Here is a 16,951-nt window from a genome sequence, read left to right on the forward strand (position 1 = left end):
ATGTCCCTTCATGATAAGGTTTTGGAGGAGACACACATTATCATCTCCTCATCTTTGAAAGTAAACAGTTTATCCTAATTTAGTCCATTATTAAAGTTCAATCATGTTTACCTTTTTATGTTTCTTTTAACTCTTCTGTTTGTACTTCAAAGTTTCTTTGCAGCTCTGGTCTTTTAATCAGGAATGCAAGTATCAGGAGGTCTGTTTGGTTTTTTTGGGATTATGCTTAGTTTTGCTGGGCAAATTATTCTTAGTTGTTAAGCTTATATCCTTTGCCGTCTAGAATATTCCATTACAAGCTCTCTGTTCCTTAATACATGGGAAGATCTTTCCCATTCATTAATAGGCCCAGGTGACATGCTTGAGTCACATGGAAGCCTGTGTCACATGAGTCTATGATAGAAGGAGCTTGCCAAACAGGTGGAGCAAGAAGGGTGCAACAACAAGAGGCAGAGCTGGAGCAGAGCTGAGAGCAAGCTAGTCAGACTAGTCAGAACTGAGGGAGAGAGAAAACAAGCAGCTGGCTCCGACTTTTTGTTGGTGCAAAGGCCCTAGCAGGGGGAAAGCTTGGGGATGGTGTTATTGTATATATATTTCTTTGTTGCTACGATGGATTTGGTTTTCTGGTGTTTGAATAAATGTTTTGGTTCTGTCTTCCATGTGGAGAGTCTGTTGTATTTCGTGATTCAGAATTGTGCCAGCATATTCATGTCTGCCATAGGCATTGTGAATATCACATTGATGCTGTAAGTGGTGACTGCTAAATCATGTATGAGCCTAACTATAGTTCCTCGGTACTTGAATTCTTTCCTTTTGGCTGCTTGCAATATTTTTCCTTTAACCTGGAAGCTCTGGATTTTGATTATGATTTTTCATGAAAGTTTTCATTTTGGGTCTTCTTTCAGATGACTGGTGGATTCTTCCTATTTCCAATTTACTTTCTGGTTCTAAGATATTCAGGTAGTTTTCTTTCCAGATTTCTTCAAATACATCTAGGCTCTTTTGGGAGCCATGGCTTAAGGTTATCCAGTGATTCTTAAACTTTTTCTCCTTGATTTAATTTTCTAGGTCACTTGTTTTTGCTATGAGATACCTTATATTTTCTTCTTCTTCTCTCCTCTCCCCCCATCCCATGTTTTGACTTTTTAAAAATATTTCTTGTTATCACATGAAATCACTGGCTTTTCTGAAGTCCATTCTAATTTTCAGAGAGTTTGGTGCTTATACAAGGTCTTGTCCCTCTTCTGCCAAGCTATTAATTCCCTTCCAAATACTTTCCTCAATAGCTCTAATTTTTTCCAGTGCTTTCCTCTAGCACTATCATTTCATTTATTTTTAACCATTTTTCCATATTTCTGACTATTTTAAATTATATTTTTATTTACTCCTGCTTCCTCTCTCCCAAGAATTCTAGTTGAATTTATGCCCAAACTGTGGTTTTTTTTGATGCTTTGCTTATAGATGTTTGGGAGTTGTTCTCTTCTTCTGGCTTTGTGTCTTGAGTGTCTCTGTTACTGTAAATCACTTTTTGTGGTAGAAATTTTTTGCATTTGCACATTTTTCTAACCTACTTCCTAACTTCATACTTGATATTAGGGCTGGGATTTGCACACTTCTGGAATGAAGGTGTGGGCTAGTACTGTTGCTGCTTTCTGAGGGTATTGACTATTGTTATTCCAGGATCTCAGGAACAGCTCAGACGTGGAACTGCAAAATATTAATGCTCCCAAGGGGGCCTGACCGAAGGCAAAGTGTGATCACTGAACCCTTGGTCTGAGCTCTGCAAGTTCCTGACCTGAATTTCAGTCAGAGAAAGAACAGATATCTGCAAACTTGGCCTCTTTCAGCCAACTAAGAAGCTCTGATGATTCAGAATTACTTGACTGTATGATCCCCTTTGGGCTAGCATTCCTGCCTTGTTTATTCCTCTGCAGGCTTCAGATGGGTCTAGAAGCTGGAACTAAGACCCTACTCCCAGTATCTGAGGCTGCAGTGGCTGCTCCTGAACTTGCTTCTCTCTCAACATAAAGCCTAGTGTTTTCCACTGCTCCCCTACCCAGGAAAACCACTTACCCCTGAGCTTAGGTCCTTTCGGTCTTCCTTAGAACTGAAACCCAGGACTGGGCAGTGGGCTATACTGGCACCTGTTCGGACAACACTGGCACCCTGATACAGGTCTAAGAATTCCTGCTCTGGGACACAGCATCCCCTGAGCACTGGAGTGCTTTGCAAACATATTCTTCACCAGACGGTGTCTATAGACATCTCTGATTCCTTTTGCCAGCCCATACTGGAAAAATGTGACTTTTCCTTGGATATCTCCATCAAGATTCAGTCTAGCACATTTTCTAGATCTGTCTGGACAAATTTTATGGGGAGCTCAGTATACTGCTTCCTGCCACATCACCTTGGGACTGTCTTCCCCGAGATTTTTAAATAATATTTTATTTTATTCCCAATTACATGTAAAAACAGTTTTCAACATTTATTTTTTAAAATTTTGAGTTCCACATTCTCTCCCTCCTTCCATTCCCTCCTCTATCCCTGAAATGATAAGCAATTTAAAACAGTTATACAAGTGTAATCATGCAAAACATAGTTCTATATTAGTCATGTTGTCAAAGAAAACAGACAAAAAAATACCATGAGAAAAACAGACAAAGTGAAAAATGGTATGCTTCAATTGGCATTAAGACTCCATCAGTTCTTTCTCTGGAGGTGGAGAGCACTTCATCATTAGTCCTTTGAACTTTCTTGGATCACTGTATTGCTAAGAATAACTAAGTCATTCACAGATGATCATCATACAGCTTTGCTGTTATTATGTACAATGGGCTGCTGATTCTGCTCACTTCACTTTGCATCAGTTCCATAAGTCTTTTCAGGTTTTTCTGAAATCATCCAACTCCTCATTTGTTATGGCACAACAGTATTTCATTACAATCATTATACCACAACTTGTTTGGCTAGTTCCCAATTGAAGGGTATCCCCTCAATTTCCAATTCTTTGCCACCACAAAAAGAGTTGCTATAAATATTTTTGTACAAATAGGTTTTAACCCCACCCCCTTTTTTAATCTCTTTGGGATACAAACCTAGTAGTGGTATTGCTGGATCAAAGAGTGTGCACAGTTTTATAGCCCTTTGGGTATAGCTCCAAATTATTCTCCAGAATAATTAGATTAGTTCACAACTGCACTAACACTGGCTCAATTTTCCAACATCCCTGCCAACATTTATAATTTTCCTTTTCTGTCATATTAGCCAATCTGATATGTGTGAGGTGTTATCTCAGAGCTGTTTTAATTTGCATTTCTCTAATAAATAGTAATATATAGCATTTTTTCATATGACTATATATAGCAATGATTTCTTTGTCTGAAAACTACCTGTTCATGTTTAACAATTTATCTACTGGTTCCCAGAGACTGTCAACGAAGTTTAAATCAATAAGTTCCCAGGTCACTGAAACGTGTTTATCTCCATCTCTTAGATAAATTTCTTAACCTTTATGACATGAAGCATACTAAAAAATCATGCTGCAGTATTCCATCTCAGAATTTCTAAAATTCTACAACATTCTACTACTTGATAAATCAGCATTCATTTTTCCCTCAATGGGGACAAGAATTACAAGTATACCAGAAGTAAAAAAAATTTTGGCCTCAGAAGACCTGGATTTCAATCCTAGTTCTGCCACCTATATTATTATTTGGGTAACCATGGGCATTTATTCTTCTGGGGGTTAGTTTGTTCATTTATAATGTGAGGGAGTTTAATTTGTAACATGATGGAGCTCTCTAAGGTCTCTACAACACTAAATCTTTGATCCTAAACAACAAACAGGGCTGGGATGAATGGGAAAGGAGATTAGAACTCACTATACCTTGAGGCTCTTCTCACTCTGATCCTAAGTAGATAGATGTTCTCTGGCAGCCCTGGGGCCAAGTGAAAAAGGATGACAGATTTCAACCTAGAAGAGACCTTAAAGGCCATCAAGTGCAATGCACTCTTTTTACAGATGAGTGAGTAAAGTGAGGTTGAGAGAAGTAACCTGCCCTCAACCACACAGCTAATAACAAGTGAGACAGCTAGCAGCACAGGGCTAAAGGGCCAGACCTGGGGTCTGGAAGACCAAAGTTCAAATCTTGACTCAAATACGAATTAGCTGTGTGACCCTGGAGAAGCCACTTAAACTTCTATTTGCCTCAGTTTCTTCATCTGTAAAATGAGAAAAATAGTAGCATCTACCCTCTCAGGGTTATTATAAGACTACAATGAGAAAATATTTGTAAAGAAAATGCTTTGCAAATACTGAAGTACTATATACATGTGAGCTTTTATTATTATCTTGCTGACCTAGCCTCCCACTCTGGCTTAACCCACCCTAGCTTCTCTGTTCTTTAGCATCTCAGAACTACCTCCCTTGGTATCATGAGCCCACATGGCTTATAGTGGAAATGAAACCTACATCTTGCTTTGAGTTGGAAAGATATGGATTACACCAGAAAGCATAAACAAATTTACTTTTTTGTAAGAAAATTTGATTAAAAGTTGAGTAATCCTGACTAAAATTCTAAACCATGATTTAAAATAAATGAACTTTAATCATAATAATTAAACACAAAGTTTTAAGGCAGTAGAAATACCTAAAGACCACAGATATAGGTATGATATGATTGAGCGAATTACTAAAAGAATGTGTAGGACTATAGTCATCTGGTTAACAGAATATGGCAAATGATAACAACAATTTTTATTAAATATCCGCTGTGCAACATGGACAGGAATGCTCAAAGGCAATTTCTGGGGCAAAGATAAAATACTCCCCAAGGGAATTTCTGCCTAACAAATAAGTCTAAGTACTTTATATGTTCATGTATTTTTCATTCAGTACTATTTCAGGGAAGAAAAACACCCACCTTCAAAATCAATTACAACATAAAATAATTAGGCAAACTGAAATATATATCATTCTCCAAAATAAAAACAAATATATTTTGAAATATTACTTACTCTGAGTTACCACAAGATCCAGGGCAGTGTTAGTGACACTTTGCATTCCAGCAACAATATAAGCCTCACAGTTTTTCAGGTTGCTGAGAGCATTGTCCACATTGTTGACAAATATCCAAGGAAAATCATCTGAATTTTCTGGCATCCTGAAATTGTTACCTGTATTTTCAAAAAAAAAAAAGAAAGAAAGAAAGAAATTTAAAAAGAAAGCTTTAAGAAATAAATAAATAAATTTTGTATTAATAATACAAAATATATACAATGTAAATTACAGGTAATCCAGAGGGAAGGATCAGCAGAGGGGAAAATAATATACTGAATGCAGAGAAAAGAATAATAAATGTCCAAATGAATGTATGTGAAGCCCTAATACTTTCCATATTAAGAAATACTAGAGAGCAAACATTCCATATAGTGAAACAAATTTTCAGATAATCTGACAGTCTAAAATGATGTATCAAGGTCCAGAAAATATCTGGAAATCTTCTACACTCCAAGTCTTCCCCTCATACTAAAGAACTTTAACATGTATGTTTATGTTTCCACAAACACAGTGCTTACTCTAGAGGAGGCACTAATCAATATTTGTCAATCACTTACTAGAAAAAGACAAAATGTGCCCTATACCTAAAAAATCCTTAACTGAAACAGAAGTCAAAGGGCTCAGACTTAATGAATATAAAACATAATTGTACAAAGCTGAATTCTCAAAACAAAGCATGAAAAAAATAATTTTTAATTTTTGTTTAAGATAACTCATTTATATACTTCTTTAAGTTTCAAAGCACTTTGCTTATCATAATTCTGTAATTCAGGTTTTACATACAAATGGTCACCTCCCTTTTACAGGAATTTAAAGACACTAAAGAGTTAAGTGACTTTCGATGATGACTCAAGACATGATGTGAACAATTTCCTAATTTCAAATTTACCTATTCAGCATATAATAATCTTCCTATAAATTTAATACCAACCTCAAATACTACCAAATAAACCAAAAGAGAGCAGGGATTGTTTTTACCTTATTCTCAGCGCTGACACAGAGTAAAACATTTGAAAAACACTCACTGATTTGACTTTTGTTCAAATATAGTTTTTTTGTGTGTTAGTAAAAATATAGCTCATACATTACGTTTTATTTGGGATATTTTTTTAAGTGAGCAAGCATTAACTGAGCACATACTATATGTCAGACACTAAGCTTGGTCTTAGGGATTCAAAGAAAGCATTCCAATGAGGAAAACAACAGGCAAATTCTATACATACAAAACATATACAATGTAAATTACAGGTAATCCAGAGAGAAGGTATCAGCAGAGGGGAAAGAGTACCAGGAAAGTCCTCTTGCAGAAATTGTGATTTGAAGAAATTCTGGATGAAGTACATTCCAGGCACAAGGAACAGTGAGTGAAAAGGCTCCATGCAACCTGGAGATAAAGTGTCCTGTGTGATAAACAGCAAGCCCAGTGTCACTGGATCAGATACATGGAGGACAATAAAGAATAAGACTAGAAAGGTAGGAAGGGGCAAGCTTGTGAAAGGCTTTGAAAGATAAACTGCGCATTTTATACTTGATCCTGGAGAAAACGGATCCACTGGAGTATGTTAAGTAAGGTGACAAGACCAGGTCTTCTTTTTAGGAAGATCACTTTGATAGGCGAGTGGAGATGGGCTAGAGTGGGAAGAGTTTTGAAGCAGAAACCAAGCAGAAGGCTAAAGTCCATAAATAAAGGAGTAAGGATCTGTACCAGAGTGGCAGCTATGTGAGCAAACAGAAGGGAACCTATAGAAGAGTGTGAAGATAGAAAAGACAAGACTTGGTGAAAGATTAGACATGTGAGGTGGGTACAAGTGAAGAGTCAAGAATAACATCAAAACTGCATGTCTGAGTAACTAAGAAGATAAAAAAAATTTTAATTAAAATAATGAAATTTAATAATGAAAAATAAAAATAAAATAAGTTGCTTATTTTGTTACTCCTTCCACCTTCTTTTTCATCTGTACAAAGCTTTGTTGTTGTCATTTCAAAATATGGTCAGACTCAATGTTTATGCTCAATACAACAAACATGAGAGCCTCAATTAAGCCTGGACAGCTGGGTAGCACAGTGGATAGAGTGCTGGGCCTGGAGTCAGGAAGAACCCTGTGTGACCCAGAGCATATCACCTCAGTTTCCTCATCTTTAAAATTAATTGAAGAAGGAAAAGGCAAACCACCCCAGTATCTTTGCCAAGAAAACCCCAAATGGGATCACCAAGAGTCACACGTGCCTGAAGCAACACAATAACTAACCCTAACCTCCATTTAATGAACTCCAGGGGCACCCTATTACCTCCAGATCTGTCTGGCTTTAAAAGCCCCTCACAACCTAGCTCCACCCCATTTTACACAGTACTACAATCAAAGATCCTGCCAAATCAAGCTTTTTACTGTTCCGCACAACAACCCTGTATCCTGGAATGTTCTTTCTCATCTCCAAATGTTCTTTCTCCTGGCTTCCAAAGCTTCTTTAAAAACCCATGTTCAATTCCACTTGCTAAAAGGCATTTCCCCAGCTTTCCCACTCTCTACACCACCTCCCACAGCAAATGCCTTCTCTCTGAGATTACCTCTCATTTCCACAGTTTATGCCTTTTATGTACAGAATTGCTAGTCTGTTGTCCCCATCCTCCACTAGAATAGACAGGAAGTTCTTGAGGATAGGAACAGTTTGGTTTCTTTTCCCCCCTGCATTTGCAGAAATTAGTACAGGGCCTGGCACACTGTAAGTACTTAATAAATGCTTGAGTATGCTCCAAATACAGATAGAAATCTATAAAATTTTCTATTACACAGAAACATGTTTCCATCTCCTACAAGATAAGCCTTTTTATGTTCCATTTTTTTACTTATTTTTACTTTTCAACATTCACTTTTATAAGATTTTGAGTTCTAAATTTTCTCCCTCCCTCTCCTCTGCCATCCTCAAGATGGTATTTCATTTGATATATACATATACAATCATATTAAACATATTTGTACATCAGTCATGTTATAAAGAAGAATCAAAACCAAAAGGAAAAACCACAAAAAAAGGAAAAGCAAACAAAAAAAAGAGAGCAACTAGTATGCTTCAATATGCATTCAGACCCAAGTTATTTCTTTGGATGTGGATAGCATTTTCCATCTTCAGTCTTGGAATTGCGTTAGATCATTAAGTTGCTGAGAAGAGCTAAGTCTATCACAGCTGGTCATTGCACAATTTTACTGTATGCAGCGCCCTCCAGGTTCAGCTCAGCATCAGCTCCTTTAAGTCTTTCCAGGTTTTTCTGAAATCCACCTGCTCATCATTTCTTATGGAACAATAGTATGCCTTTACCTTCACATACCACAACTTGTTCAGCCATTTCCCTCGATTTCCACTTCTTTGCTACCACAAAAAGAGCTAATATAAATATTTTTGTACATGTGGGTCCTTTTCGCATTCTGATGATCTCTTGGGGATACAGAACTAGAAGTGGTATTGCTGTATGCACAGATCCTCCCACCAGGAGATGGACTGGTCTGTCCTACATGTCCATTAAGTAACCACCCTTGCTGCGATCCCCTCCCAAACATGCTTTAACACAGGACCCATGATCAGAAAAGGGAGGGATAATTTCACGCGGGGTGTGTCTGCTTCTATGCATGAGGCTCCTTAAGCAAGCGCAGTGAAGAAAAGTTTTCTCCAGGTCCTTTTTCTTGGCTAGTTCCAGCTAGCTGTAGATTTGGTTCCTTTATCAAAAACTTGGTAATTTTCTGAAGGCCACTCCAATTGGTTGAGCCCACCTGCAGTCTGCAGGCCTTCTTATTATCTGAAGTATTCTCAATGATGTCATCCACTCATAATAACTTCTGGAGAAACTTTGTTATCTCTCCAACGAGCTAACTGTGAACCTAAACCCTTTCCCTCCCCGGAGTAAGGTGGTACAAAAGGGAGCAAGATTATGCCTTCCATGTTTTAAGTGGATACATTTGTATACACAATTAGACCCGAAGCGAATATTCCCCTTCCTTCCAAACACACACACCCGCTCAAAGAAGGAGGAAGAGAAAACGAGCGACGGAGAGAGAGAGACAGCACGGAGACCCTGAGATCAAAGCGCCCCTCCCCTACTACTAACTGGGGTTCTGGGCAAGCTCCTGGACTTGTGCAAAGCGGGGCTACCCACGTCGTGGGGGCGACTGTGAAGTCTTTGGCAAACCTGTGCCACAGAGAAATGCTGAAACAGATCCAGGGAAAAATGGACTCAGCGGAACCAGGATCACGTACAAAACCCGGGCCGACTGCAGAGCGGCGCTCAGCGCAGCGGTCAGGCGCACCCCGACACGGCTGGGGAGGCCCCCAAGGCGCAAGGGCGCACACACCTCTCAGGCACGGCCAGCGTGGGACGGCGTTTCGGGCTCCGCAGCCAGGATTGGGTTTTTAAGGCTGTGGGCTTCTTTTTATTTGCTTCATGTGGGAAAGATGTTTATGTTCATTTTTTAAATGTTTTTTAAAAATCCTGAAAGCGACCTAAATGCTGATTATCAATACTAGGCGATCGTGTACCCTCTGAGTCTCAGTTGCCCCACCTGGGCAATGAGGGTCCGGACTAGAGGGCACCTACCCCCTCCAGGCTCCTGTCACAAGCTACGCACTGAACAAAACGCTGGTGGAAACGGAATCGAGTCCAGGTCAGTACCTCCACGGTCTTCCCCGGAAGGACATAACTCACAGGTCAACAGGTCCTTTCCCACCTCCACCCGCGCCGGGCCCCTTACCTGGTCCGGTCGGCCGGCCCACACTGGAACCCGCCTCAGTCAGAAGCCTCCGGCCAAACTTTGGATGCCGCCTCTCTCTGATCCCTATGGAGACCAGCGCGGAACTGGCGCCGATCTCGCGTCATCACTAGGCGCTGACATACGTCATCACCGGGCGCCGGGGGGGGGGGCATAAGTTAGTCACGTGGTGGCCTTCACCTACTCCCTTTCCTTCTGGACGTGGTTGTTCACGTGACCCTTCCTGGTCCCGCCTCCGCGCTCCACCCTGTTCCATCCCATTCTAGTCATGTGACAACCGTAGTGGCTCCGAGGCTGGGGAAGGGGGTTGGTTGGGGCCTTCGGTTGGGGTGGGGGGCCGAGGGGAAATTGTCAGGCACCGGCCGCCGGCCGTGACGGGCGAGGAGGGCGCCGACCCCCCCACCGCTCCTCCTGCCCCCCCAGACCGGGACAAGCAGAGACAGACCTCGGCCCTGGAGCAGGGCCTGGCCCCGTGGCAGGTGACTGAGGGAGAGCCGGGTCCACGACCCGGCGGGAGGAGCTGGGAAGGAAGGAAGACCGTGCCTGCTCCCCGGGGGCCCGTGGTACCTGGGACCAGTGACTCAGGCTGGAGCCCCTGGGACAGGGTGAGCATCCTGGTGATGAGGGGCGGGGGAAGGAGGAGGGCAGCCCCTGCCCGCCTTGCGTGCCTGGGCGAATGTGAGAAGGTGAGGGAGCCTTGGGGATCTCGTGATTATCCAGCGGGGCCCTGGCGTGGGATTCGGTTTCCTGCGGTTCCCCGGGTGTGCGAGTCATTTCCCTGTGCTGGGCCTCAGTTTCCTTGTTTAGAAAATGAAAAGCAAATGGCCCTTCGAGCTCTGAGCCCTGTGGTTCGCACTCTAAACTGGAATATTTCCTAGTTGTAAGTGCGGATGAAAGAAACTGAGGCCCAGACGTAGGAAGGATAGCTTGGAGACTCGATACAGTACTAAACTTGTACGAAGGTGGTGGTATAATCAGGTGCCTAGCCGCACACAGATACTTCTTTTTCCAGGTTTGAAGCACCCCTGTGGTGACTCTTGTTGTTATACCGCAGAATCAAGGTTTGTTTTCAGGGTGCGTGTGTGTATGTATGTGTAAGTAAAGACTGGGCAACTTTGGGTCCCAAAGTAAGATAAAATACAGGGGTTTTCCAAAGGCTGTTTCACATTTCTAGGCTTGCTTATGGAGGGGTGTGATGAGTCCTTTTATTGTTTGAAGTACAATCACATTCTTTCTAGTGTTAATTCCCATCCTGAAAATTATTGGACGACATGCCAATTAATAAACAAAACCTTTTTTATACTTTTCTAGGACTTAGGAAAAACATATAGATTAAGGGACACTTAGGATCATAGAACTGAGAGCTGAAATGAACTTCAGAGATCATTTAGTTCAATTCCTTTTATTTTACAGATAGGAAAACAGTCTTGTAGAGGTATAAGTTAACGTGACAATAGTGACTTTTCCGTGGTCCCTATGGTAGTAAATATTACAGCCAAAATTAAAATGCAAATACTCTGACTCTAAATCTCATGCTGTTTCCACGAAATCATACTGTCAATCAGTAAACATTTTGTTAAGTGTCTAATGTGTGGCAGGCACTGTGCTAAGCAGTGGAGACACAAAAGGAGGCAAAAGGCAGGCCCTGCTCTCAAAGAGCTCACAATCTAATAGGGAAACAGTATGCAAACAATTATATACAAAGCAAGCTACATAAATAAGACAAATAGGAAATAATTGGCAAAAGGAAAACACTAGAATTGAGAGGAGTTGGGGAATGCTTCCTGGAGAAGGTGAAATTTTAGTTGTAACTTAAAAGGAAGTGAGAAAGGTCCAATTGGAGGAGGGAGAGCAAAACAGGCACGAGGGACAACCAGAGTGAATGTTCTGAACCCAGAAAATGGAATGTCCTGTCTGTGGAGCAGCCAGGAGTCCAGTGTTACTGGATCAGAGACTATATGGAGGAGAGTAAGGTGTAAGAAATCTGAGTTGTGAAGGGCTCTGAACACCAAACAGAGCATGTTGTATTTGCCTCTAGAGTCAATAGGAAGCCACTGGAGTTTATCAGGGGGCATGGGAGTGAGTAACATGATCACACTTTCATTTTAGGAAAATCACTTTAGTGACTGAATGAAGAATGAACTGGGAGTGGGCACAGACCTGAGACAGGCAGACCTGCCAGCAGGCCAGTTCAACACTCTAGGTCTGAGGTGATGAGGACCTGTACCAGAGTGGTGGCAGCGTCAGAGAAAAGAAGGGGGTATATTTGAAAGATGTTACAAAAGTGAAATTAACAAGCCTTGGTGGCAGATTAGATATGAGTGACAGATAGTGAGGGTTCGAGAATGACTCCTGGGTTGTGAACCTGAGAGACTTGGAGGGTGGTATTGCCCTCAATAGTAATATGGAAAGTAGGAGGCCTGGAAGGCTTGGGGAGGAGGGGGAAGGGAATAGTGAGTTCTATTTTGAATGTATTGGATGTAAGGTGTCTACTGGACATCCAGTTTGAAATATCTGAAAGGCAGCGGGAGATGCAAGATTGGAAGGTTGGTTTGAGAATCATCAGCATAGACATGGTAATTAAATCCATGGGAGCTGATGAGATCACCAAATGAAGTAACAGAGGGAGAAGAAAAGAGGGCCCAAGGTAGAATGCTGAGGGACACCTGTACTTAGTGGGCATTGTCTGGAGGAGGATCCAGTAAAGGATACAAAGGAGTGGTCAAAGGAAAACCAGGAGAGAGTGGTATCATGAAAACCTAGAGAGAGGAGAGCATTGAGGACTAGAAGGGGATTGATCGACCGCGTCAAAAGCTGCAGAGAGGTCAAGGAGAATGACATTTGAGAAAAGGCCAATGGATTCATCAGTTAAGAATCATTAGTAACTTTGGAGAGATCATTTTTGGTGGAATGATAAGGTTGGAACCCCAAATTGTAAGACATTAAGAAGAGAGTGAAAGGAAAGGAAATGGAGACACCTTTTGTAGAAGGTTTTTTTGAGAAGTTAAGTACAGAAAACAGAAGAAATATAAAATTATGTATCTTAGGGATGGAAGGATTCGGGTGGGGAGACATGAGCATGTTTATAGGCAGTAGGAGATGAGCCAGTAGAGAGAGTGAGATTGAAAATAAGTGAGAGTGGGGATGACATCGGGGACAGTCCCTTAGAGGAATTGGAATAGGATTAGAAGGTTGGAATGGGATTACTTGAACAAGTAAATAGAGGGGCTTAGTCTTGGTAAGAAGTAGGAGCACTTCATCATGTGAGACAAGGGTGATGGAGAGACAGTTGCAGAAAGCACTTGATAAGAGATGAGGAAGAGGGGAAAAGAAGTAATTGGGCAAATGTACTCAATTTTTTCTGTAAAACATGAGGCAAGATTCTCAGACGAAAGAATGGGTGAAGGGAAGCCATGGTAGGCTTGAGGAGGGATAATAAAGTTTGAAAGAGTCTCTGGAGAGTGGGATAGTGAGTTCATAAGGGAGATATGGTAAGTTTACCTAGCAACAGTGAGGACCCAGTTGAAGTTATGTGACATAAATTTGTTGTGGACCCAGTCAGAACAGTTGGGTGATTTTGTGGTAGCCTTCATTTAGCAGGGTGTTTGCATTCCAGTTAGCATACATATAATAGTAAAGACTTCTTCTACAATTTTGGAAACTAATCATTGGGATTATTCCCCATCCCTAGCAAACAGCAAAGTTTTCTTGAGGAGCAGAATATTATTGCTGCCCCTTAGAGTTAAGACTAAGTTTAGAAGACATTAAAACTTTTTAATCCCTTGTAAAAATTATCTGTGTTTGTGGAGAGGTTGCAGAGTAATTTGTCATCTTTAAAGAAAATCCTAAACATAGCCCTTTAGGAGTCTAAGTAACCTGTTTAGGACTAGCTTTCAGCTGACAATGAGGATTCAGATTACTGATTTGAATAAATAAATGCTTACTTGTGGAAATTCAGTACATTGGTTACATAGGAAATATCTATGACAGAGAATTGTTATTTATTATTAGCAGTTACATTGTTGTAATGTAAATAAGTTGCTATTGCATATCAGTTTTATATTTTTAAGTTTTTCCATCAGCAAAAAAAGTAGCAAGAAGCTATCAATATCAGAATTGAAACAAGCTCACAACTTACTGACAAATTCTAACCACAGCAGACAAATAATCAACGTTTTAATTTTAGGTAGAAGAAAGAAAAATCTTCCCCCCACCATTTTTTCCAGTCAACAAGCATTTATTCAGTCAGTGAGTCATTGAAGATTTATTAAATGCCTACTATTTGCCAAGTATTATGCTAAACTCTAGGAATAGAAAAAGAAGCAAAAGACAGTCTCTATCTTCAAGGAGGGAAGCTAGATGGCACAGTGGATAGAGTGCCAGTCCTGGAGTCAGGAAGTTTCATCTTTCTGAGTTCATATTTGGCCTCAGACACTAACCTGTGTGACCCTAGGAGAGTCACTTAACCCTGTTTGTCTCAATCTCCTCATCTGTAAAAGCTGGAGAAGGAAATGACAAACCACTGAAGTATCTCTTCCAAGAAAACCTCAAATGGGGTCACAAAGAGTCCGACCCACCTGAAAAGACTCAACAAATACGACCCTCAAGGTCCTTAAAAAATAATCAGGGAGACAACAAACAAATATGTACAAACACACTACATGCAGAATAAATAGGAAATGAGAGAAAAACTAGAACTAGGGTTGGGAAGGGCTTTCTCTAGAAGATGGAATTTTAGTTGGGACCTGAAAGAAGCCATGAAAGCCAGTAGGAAGAGAAGAGGAGGGAAAGCATTCCAGGCATGACGGACAGCCAGAGAGTATGCCTAGAGCCCAGAAATAGAGTGTCAGGTTTGGGAAGCAGCCCAGAGGCCACTGTCACTGGATCAAGGAGTGGAAGATTGAAAAGGGAGGAGGGTGCTAGGTTCTGAAGGGCATTGAATGACAGAAGGATTTTATATTTGCTCCTGGAGGTAATAGGAAGTCACTGGGATGCTATGGTCAAACCTACATTTTAGGAAAATCATCTCAGTGGCTGAATGGAGGAATTGGAATGAGAAGAGACTTAAAGGAGGCAGACCCATCAGCGGGCTACTTCAGTAGTCTGGGTGCAATGGGATGAGAGCATTGTCAGAGGAGAGAAGAGGGCATCAGAGGAAGCACTTAATATGTGCTGGGCACTATGCTAAATGCTGGGGATAAAGCAAAAGCAATTCCAGCATTCACAGAGCTTACATTCTAAAGAGAGAGACATGTACAAATATAAGTAAATAGAAAATGCAAAGTAGATTATAAAAATAACCTTAGAGAGAAAGACATTAGCAATTTAATGGACTGGGAAAAGCCACGTGCAAGCCACCTTTGAACTGAATTTTGAAGAAAACCAGGGATTTTAAGAAACAGATTTGAAAAGGAAGAACAGCCAGTGTAAAGGCACTGGGGGACAGCTAATGCAAAGACCTGGAAATGGGGGGCGTAGTAGTGGAGAGCTATGTGTGTAGAATAGCCAAGGGGCCATTATTCCCAGAGAACAATAATGTGTAATAAGATTGGGAAGATAAGATGGGTGAAGGTTGTGAAGAGCTTTAAATAACAAAGAAGAATTTGTACTTAATCTTCATGGTATTGGCAAACCACTGGAGTTTATTGTGGGGTGGGGTTGGGAATTGACTAGCAGATCTGTAATTTAGGCAAATCATTTGACAGGTCTGGAGAACAGGTGAGTGAGTAGAGACTTGGGGCAGAGAAACCAAATAGTGTATTGCTGTCGTCCAGAGAGCATTGATGTTGACAGAGGCCTGAATTAAGGTAGTACCTGAATGAGTGGAAACTAGAGGACATATTTGAGAAATATTATGTAAACAAAAGTGACAAGATTAAGCAGCTGATTGGATGTTTAGGATAAGTAAGAGTGAAGAGATGATACCAGTAATGAACCTTGATGTCTAGAAGCATGGTTCCCCTCATTAGAGTAATAGAGAAGTTCAGAAGAAGGCAAGGTTTGGGGAAAACAAGGAGTTATGCTTTGAACTTTCTGAGAGTCCAAATTGTCCAGGATGGGACATCCTGTTCAAAATGTCCATTAGGCAGTTCATATTGCAAGACTGGATCTCAATAGATAGAACTGAACTAGATAGTCATCTGCATAGTTATGATAATTGACTCTGTAGAAGCTGATGAAGTCACCATTCACTAGAACCTAAGCTTCCTTGAGAATAAAAATTATTTCTGTCTTTGTATTTGTAGCCCCAGAATGCTATGGCTACAGTGATAGGGCATAGTGCCAGACATATAGTAGGCGCTTAATAAATGCTTGCTAATTGATCAGCTAATGAGAGAGTATAAAGAGAAGAGGGCCGGGACTGAGCCTTGCAGTGCACCCACAGTTAGGGAGGTTGATGTGGATGAAGATACAGCAAAGGAAACTAAGAAGGAATGTTCTCACAGGTAGGAGGAGAGCTGAGAGAGAGGAGTGACGCAGAGAGGAGAGAATATGCAGCAGGAAATGATGAGCAGTGTCACATTCTGCAGAGATTAGATTTGGCAGTGAAAAGATCACTGGGTAACTTTGGAGACAAGTTTCAGTAAAAAGATGGTGTCAACTAGAGAGATTTGAGAAGAGAAGGGGAGGGGGAAGGAAATGGAGTCACTGAACAAAAAAATTGTTTTCCAGGAATTCGGCTCAGAAGAGATATGAGATGAAAGCTAGAAGGGATGGTAGGATCTATTTCTTATGGAGTAAGAAAGAAACTAGTAGAGAGGAAGAGATTGCATACAGTTGTCTTAAAAGGAGATATCTCTTAACATTCTTACATGGGTTACATGCTTTCCATAAGTTAGCTGGCACTTCCTGCACACAACTAGCTGACTTCCTCTTCTGCTCATACATCTTTGTGATTACATCCTCTGCATTGTTTCTCTTACACTATTGCATATTTATTTTACTCATTATTAGTAATATGTGACAGCGTGTTGACAGGCTATTCATACCCATGATGTACTTCTCCGTTGCCTTTTGAATATAACTTTCTGGCCACCCCAGTGTCTTTGCCAAAAAAGAAAAAAACCAAATAGGATCACAGAGAGTCAAACACAATTGAACAACATTAAGTTGAGGAAACTGAGGTTAAATGATT

At 40.9% G+C, this 16,951-nt stretch overlaps 2 protein-coding genes across 2 annotated transcripts in view; one reads left to right on the plus strand and one right to left on the minus strand.

Annotated features, from left to right (window-relative positions):
• NSMCE2 (NSE2 (MMS21) homolog, SMC5-SMC6 complex SUMO ligase) overlaps positions 1-10,014 on the minus strand; it is a 287,807-nt gene extending 277,793 nt beyond the window's left edge. The window contains exons 1-2 of the mRNA XM_072603092.1: positions 9,799-10,014; positions 5,017-5,175 (exon numbers count right to left, since the gene is read on the minus strand). Coding sequence (XP_072459193.1) covers positions 5,017-5,161 — 145 coding nt within the window. The 5' untranslated portion in view covers positions 5,162-5,175; positions 9,799-10,014. The remainder of the gene's footprint in view (positions 1-5,016; positions 5,176-9,798) is intronic.
• A 27-nt stretch (positions 10,015-10,041) lies between these two features.
• WASHC5 (WASH complex subunit 5) overlaps positions 10,042-16,951 on the plus strand; it is a 67,273-nt gene continuing 60,363 nt past the window's right edge. The window contains exon 1 of the mRNA XM_072603090.1: positions 10,042-10,421. The gene's annotated coding sequence lies outside the window, so the exon portion shown is untranslated. The remainder of the gene's footprint in view (positions 10,422-16,951) is intronic.

Source organism: Notamacropus eugenii, chromosome 4 (genome assembly GCF_028372415.1).
Source record: "Notamacropus eugenii isolate mMacEug1 chromosome 4, mMacEug1.pri_v2, whole genome shotgun sequence".
In the NCBI taxonomy this organism is placed as follows: domain Eukaryota; kingdom Metazoa; phylum Chordata; class Mammalia; order Diprotodontia; family Macropodidae; genus Notamacropus; species Notamacropus eugenii.